We start from the raw sequence: 6055 nt of genomic DNA on the forward strand, positions 1-6055 counted from the left end.
ATGGGGACCCTCAGCTGCGACCCGGCTGCGAGACAGGCCACGGCGCCCCTGGCCCAGCGCCTGGCTGAGGGCCAGGTCCCGGAGACCGGCCTCCGGAGGTCCTGCGGGATGGTCGCCCTGGAGAACGGTGCGTGCGGGCCCCGGGGAGGGTGGCCGCCGGCGGGGGACCCTCCTCTGCCCCGTTCTGGACGGTTCTGCAGCAGTAGGGAGGGGCACAGGGCTGCTGCGGCCTGTACTCAGCCCGAGAGGGAGGCCCGAGAGGGAGGTCTGAACCGGGTCTGCTGGCACACACTTGTCGTCCCAGCATTTGGGAGGCTGAGACAGGAGGATCCAGGTTCACGGCCAGCCTAGCTACTTAGTGAGGCCCTCTGGAACTCAGTAAGACTCTGTTTCCAAATAAAGAATAAAAAGTATATATATAGGGCTGGGTGTGTAGCTCAGAGGTAGAATGGCCCTGGCTTTCATCCCCAGTACTGCAAATAATAATAATAATTTATATAAAAGTGGGAGGCCTGAGAGGGAGGCCCGAAAGGGAGGCCGATACAAAGTACTGAGTAATGCGGGTTGGCCCGAGTGGAGTGGAGCGGGGCGCGGAGGGCCAGGCTGGGCCGTGACCCTGTGGTGCTACAACGACAACCCTGCCTCAGTTTCCCTGTCTATGACAAAAGAGCGAGCCGGGCGTGGAGACGCACGCTTGTCATCCCAGCATTCGGGAGGCTGAGACAGGAGGATGGTGGTTCGAGGCCAGCCTCAGCTGCTTAGTGAGGCCCTTCGCAACTCAGTGAGACCCTGTTTCAAAATAAAGAATAAAAAATAGGGCCGGGGGTGCAGCTGCAGGTTCCCGGCTCCGGTTCTGGGGCCCAGGAGTCGGGTCCAGGGCTCCTCCCCAACCTTCTGGGGTGCCAGCCTCCGGCCTTTGACCTGTGGGTTTGGGTTTCAGGCTCCGGGCCAGGCTTGTACGTCCTGCCGTCCACCGTGGGCTACGTCAACCACGACCGCACCCGGGCGGCTGGGCCTGCCTACTCGCTGACCCGCAGGCCCAGTGAAGGTAAGGCCGCTGTGGCCTCCAGACGCCCCCCGAGCGTTTCTGCCCCTTAGACCCCCGGCCTCCGAGCCGAGTCGGGAAAGCAGCTGGGCCGAAGCCTACTGTCTGTGTGTCCTGAGGTCGGCCGCAGCCGTCTCTGGTCTCTATTTTCTTTTCTTTTTAATTTTCTCTTTCTCTTCCTTCCTTCCTTCCTTCCTCCCTCCCTCTTTCTTTCTTTTCTTTCTCCCTCCCTCCCTCCTTCTCTTCCTTCCTTTCTTGCAGTACTGGGAATGAACCCAGGGGCATTTTACCTCCGAGCTCCACCCCCAGCCCTATTTTTGATTCTTTATTTGGAATCAGGGTCTCACTGAATGGCAGAGGGCCTCGCTAAGTAGCTGAGGCTGTCCGCGAACCGCGATCCTCCTGTCTCAGCCTCCCGAGTGCTGGGATTACAAGCGTGCCCACCACGCCCGGCTTCTATTTTCTAACGGTAAAGAGAAGAAAAAGAACCAGGCGTGGAGGTGGATGCTGCCATCCCAGCGTTCAGGAGGCTGAGACAGGAGGATGGCAGGTTTCACGGGCAGTTTCAGCAAGTAGTGAGATTCTCAGCAACCGAAGGAGACCCTGCTTCCAAATAAAAATTAAAAAAAATAAGGCTGGGGGGTGTGGCTCGGAGGTAGAGCTACCCTGGGTTCAATCTTCAGCACCAAAGAAAAGTTGTTGTTGTTTTTTTTAAGTAGCCTCATGGTACTTGGGAGGCTGAGCTTGGAGGAGCACAGGATGGAGGCCAGCCTCAGCAACTCAGCATAGAATTGGTGACTTGCGTTGGTTCTGGTTACCGGAGCCAGAGCGAGGCCACCTTCCGATCTGACTTCGGTAGACCGGTGAGGATACTGAGGCTCAGGGGAGATAAACGCTTGCCCGAGGGGGGCAGACTCCCAAGAGGCTTCGAGGGGCCCAGTGTCTGCTCCAGACCCCCCTCTGACCACCGGCCCCTTCCTCGGCCCAGAGAACAGAGACGTCTGCGGGGCGGGGTAGCTGCACAGCAGGGGCAGAAGGAACCGGGCAGACCCCTCAGCCTCCGGCCTCCGGGGTCAGGGCTCCCCACGGCAGGCAGCCGGGATGGGCTTCAGCCGAGACACAACCTGGGCGTGTGGGGGCCCTGTCACCCTCAGCAGGTGTCCCGGGACTGGCTTCTCTCCCCAGCGCCTCTTCAGGACGCCAGCCCAGGGCCCATCTACTTCCTGGACCCGAAGGTCACCCGCTTTGGCCGCAGCTCCGCCCCGGCCTATTCCATGCAGGGCCGGGGCAAGACTCGGGGTAAGTGTCTCTACTTGTGGTCAAAAGGCGCCAGGGGCCTGGCATGGTGGCGCACGCTTGTAATCCCCGCGCTTGGGAGGCAGAGACAGGAGGATCGCACAGGTTCGAAGCCAGCCACGCTGGCTTAAGAGACCCTGTTTCCAAATAAAAATATAAAATAGGTCTGGGAGTGTAACCCAGAGGTAGAAGAAGGGCTTCCAGGAACCCCAGTACCACCAAAAAAAAAACAAAAAAAAAAACGCGGGGGCCTTTTCGGGGTCTTGGCGCCTCTGCCCACCCCTCCGGCCCATCCTCGGGGTCCTGAGAAGTTCTGTGTCTTTGGAATGACAAGATAGAAGGGAATCAATCAGAGGGGCCACACAGATCCCAAGAGATAAGTTCGAGGGCACCCACCGGGACATGAGTGGACCCACTCACCCTCGCCGCCCCAGCCACCCGCCCACCCACGGTCCACTTGTCCACCTACAAGTCCATCTTTCAACACGTCTGTCCCTTATGCCATCCTCCCATCAAGACATCCTCACACACCCACCAGAGTTCCATCCATCCATCCATCCATCCATCCATCCATCCATCCTCTTCCTTCCACCAATTCATCAATCAACCCACACATCCACTCAAATTCTGCCCATCCATCCACTGACCCACCCACCCACCCACAATGCATTCAGCCATTTAACTGTACACGCATCCACCCAGCCATCTATCTATTGTTCACCAATCTACTCTTTACCACTCATACCTACCCATCTGTTAGGCATCTACCCATCCATCCTTCCATCCATCCATCCATCCGTCTATCCATCCACCCATCTATCCATTCATCCCACAAACATCCATCCATCTACCCACCCACCCACCCATCTGTCCATCCATCCACCCATCCACCCATCCACCCACCCACTCATCCATCCACCCATCCTCCTATCCATCCACCCATCCATCTACCCACCCGCTCATCCATCCACCCATCCATCCACCCACCCACCCACCTATTCATCCCTCCATTTACCTCTCCACCCACCTACCATCGCCCCCCCCGCCCACCCGTCTGTCCATCCATCCACCCATCTGTGGGCCTTCCTTTCATGGATCCACCCATGCCACCATCTCTCTCTCCCCTCCTGGCCTCGCTCCCCTCCCCGCCAGTCCATCAGTCCCACAACCATGTTGAGCCTCTTACAGGCAGTTGAAGCAGACTGGACGCGCCCTGGCTTTCACGCCGTCCCTTCATGGTGGATGGCGGATGATGGACGAGTCTGGCTGTGGACAAGACCCAGGCGGGGGCCACTGAGGCGTGTGGCCCAGGGGGACCGTGATGGCCCTGTCCAGGCGGGGTGAGGGCACAGCCAGAGAGGAGGGGACAGCCGGCTTGCTGGAGCTCTGGAGAGGAAGGGCGGGAAACTGAAGGTCTGGCTGCTAGGAAACCAGAATGCAGCCGGGCGTGGGGGCACCTTGTGATCCCAGCATCTGGGAGGCTGAGACGGGAGGATCGCAGTTCCAGGCCAGCCTCGGCTACTCAGTGAGGCCCTCTGCAACTCAGTGAGACCCTGTTTCAAAAAATATAAAGACTAGCCGGGCGTGATGGTCCACAGTTTTAATCCCAGTACTTGGGAGGCTGAGACAGGAGGATCGCACGGGTTCAAAGCCAGCCTTAGCTACTTAGTGAGGCTCTCAGCAACTTAGTGAGAGCCTGTTTCCAAATAAAATATAAAATAGGAATAAAATATAAAATAGGTCTGGGAGTATAGCCCGAGGTAGAAAGCCTCTGGGTTCCATTCCCAGAACTACACACACACACACACACACACACACACACACACACACACACATTGTGTGTGTGTGTGTGTGTGTGTGTAGAGAAAGAGAGAGAGAGAGAGAGAGAGACTAAAAAAATAGGGAAATAGGGCTGGGGTGTAGCTTGGAGGTAGAATGCCCCTGGGTTCCGTCCCCAGTACTGCAAAATAATAATATTAATAATAATAATAATAGTAATAATAATAATAAAAAGAAACCAGAACACATATGTATGAGACTGCAGGATCTCTTGTTTGAGCCCCAGGAATACTTGCAGGTAGTGGGGAGCCATGGGAGGTCTTAGAGCAGGAGAGGCCCAACCCTTCATCTCTCTTTTCACAGGTAAGGAGGTGACACCAGGACCCGGGGCCTACAGCCCAGAAAAGGTGCCCCCCGTGGGTCAGCGGAACCCCCCAGCCTTCACCCTGGGCCCCCGCCTCTGCCGGAGGCCCCCGGACACCTCAGCCCCGGCCCCCAACGCCTACACCATGCCGGCCCTCTGGGGCTCACAGATCCTCACCAAGCCCCGGAGCCCCAGCTACACCGCGGCCGGCCGCACGCCCCCGGCCCGGCCCCCGCAGGACCCCGCGGAGATCCCGGGCCCTGGTCAGTACGACAGCCCGGACCCCAACGCCTACCGCCAGCGCCTGCCCGCCTTCACGATGCTCGGCCGGCCCCGCGCCCCGCGGCCCCTGGAGGAGACCCCCGGCCCCGGCACCCACAGCCCCGAGCGGGTCACCGCGCACAGAGCCAGGGCGCCGGCCTACACCATGGGCCCCCGCCTCCCCAAGCCGGTGGTCGCCCTGGCCGCGGCCACCACACCCTGACTGCCTGCGGGGCACAGGACGCCCCCGGGGCCTGCCTGCCTGCCTTCCTTCCTTCCTTTCTCTCCCTTCCTTTCTTTTCTTTCTTTCTTTCTTTCTTTCTTTCTTTCTTTCTTTCTTTGCCGTACTGGGGATGGAACCCAGGGGCATTCTACCTCCGAGCTCCACCCCAGCCCTATTTTTTAGTCTTTATTTGGAAACAGGGTCTCACTGAGTTGCAGAGGGCCTCGCTAAGTAGCTGAGGCTGTCCGCGAACCGCGATCCCCCCCATCTCAGCCTCCCGAGTGCTGGGATGACAAGCGTGTGCCCCCCCCCCTCCCGGCCTGGGCTTCTTTGTCTATGTGGCAGAGGCAGGAGCCTTCTAGGCCACCTTTGGGCCGGGACCGTGGCCGAGGCTCCAGGCAGGGTGACAGGGTGCGGCCAGTTTCCTTCTAGGGCTCCAGCGGCTTCTCTCCTGGTCAGGCCGGGCCAGGTCAAGCAGGGAAAGTGTCCCATTCCCTGGCCGGAGATGACACTTCCCGTGACCTAGAACTCGGTGTCCGCACCCGCGAGGGCCTGGACTCCCGCTGCGGTTTGGGTCTCACGGAGGGGCGGCCCCAGGCCTCTGTCCTGTAGAATCGCTTGCCAATAAAACTCCTCGGCACCGAGGGTGCCAGCAACAACACGTGCTGGTTTATTTGACATTCACATCAGAGGAAGGGTTTGGACCCTGGCCTGTGAGGCCTAGCCCTGCCACCCTTTCCTAGAGACAGAAATAAAACATCAGTGGGGTCACGTGCCCCTGCCAGGGCGCCCTGCCCAGCCCCCGCAAACCTCTCAACCAGAGACCCCGCCTGAGAGTTACACACCGGGCGACCCATCCACCAGCCAGGGGTGGTCCAGGGCCCCGGCGCAGACGCGAGGCCACGCCCCCGCCGTGACAGCCACGCCCACCCGGCCGGCCAATCGCAGCGGCGCCTTCCTCCCGGCCCCGCGGCGGTGACCTCATCTCGGATGGATGCTTCGATCCACCTGCGGCGCCCGCCCTGCTTTTGTTCAACTGCAGCTGGCCCGGCCGGGCGGGGCGAGGGTGCGCACCCGGGTGTGGGGG

General features: G+C 59.8%; 1 protein-coding gene across 1 annotated transcript; it reads left to right on the forward strand.

Moving 5' to 3' along the window:
* Window positions 1–4968, forward strand: CIMAP1D (CIMAP1 family member D; the record flags this gene model as incomplete). Its single annotated transcript, XM_080713072.1, has 4 exons — window positions 1–127; window positions 941–1048; window positions 2231–2344; window positions 4484–4968. The coding sequence occupies 4 exons, from the start codon at window positions 1–3 to the stop codon at window positions 4966–4968; spliced, it is 834 nt and encodes a 277-aa protein (XP_080569198.1).
* Between the last annotated feature and the right edge of the window lie 1087 nt (window positions 4969–6055).

This window comes from Muscardinus avellanarius, assembly GCF_963383645.1.
Source record: "Muscardinus avellanarius genome assembly, chromosome: 16".
Classification (NCBI taxonomy): domain Eukaryota; kingdom Metazoa; phylum Chordata; class Mammalia; order Rodentia; family Gliridae; genus Muscardinus; species Muscardinus avellanarius.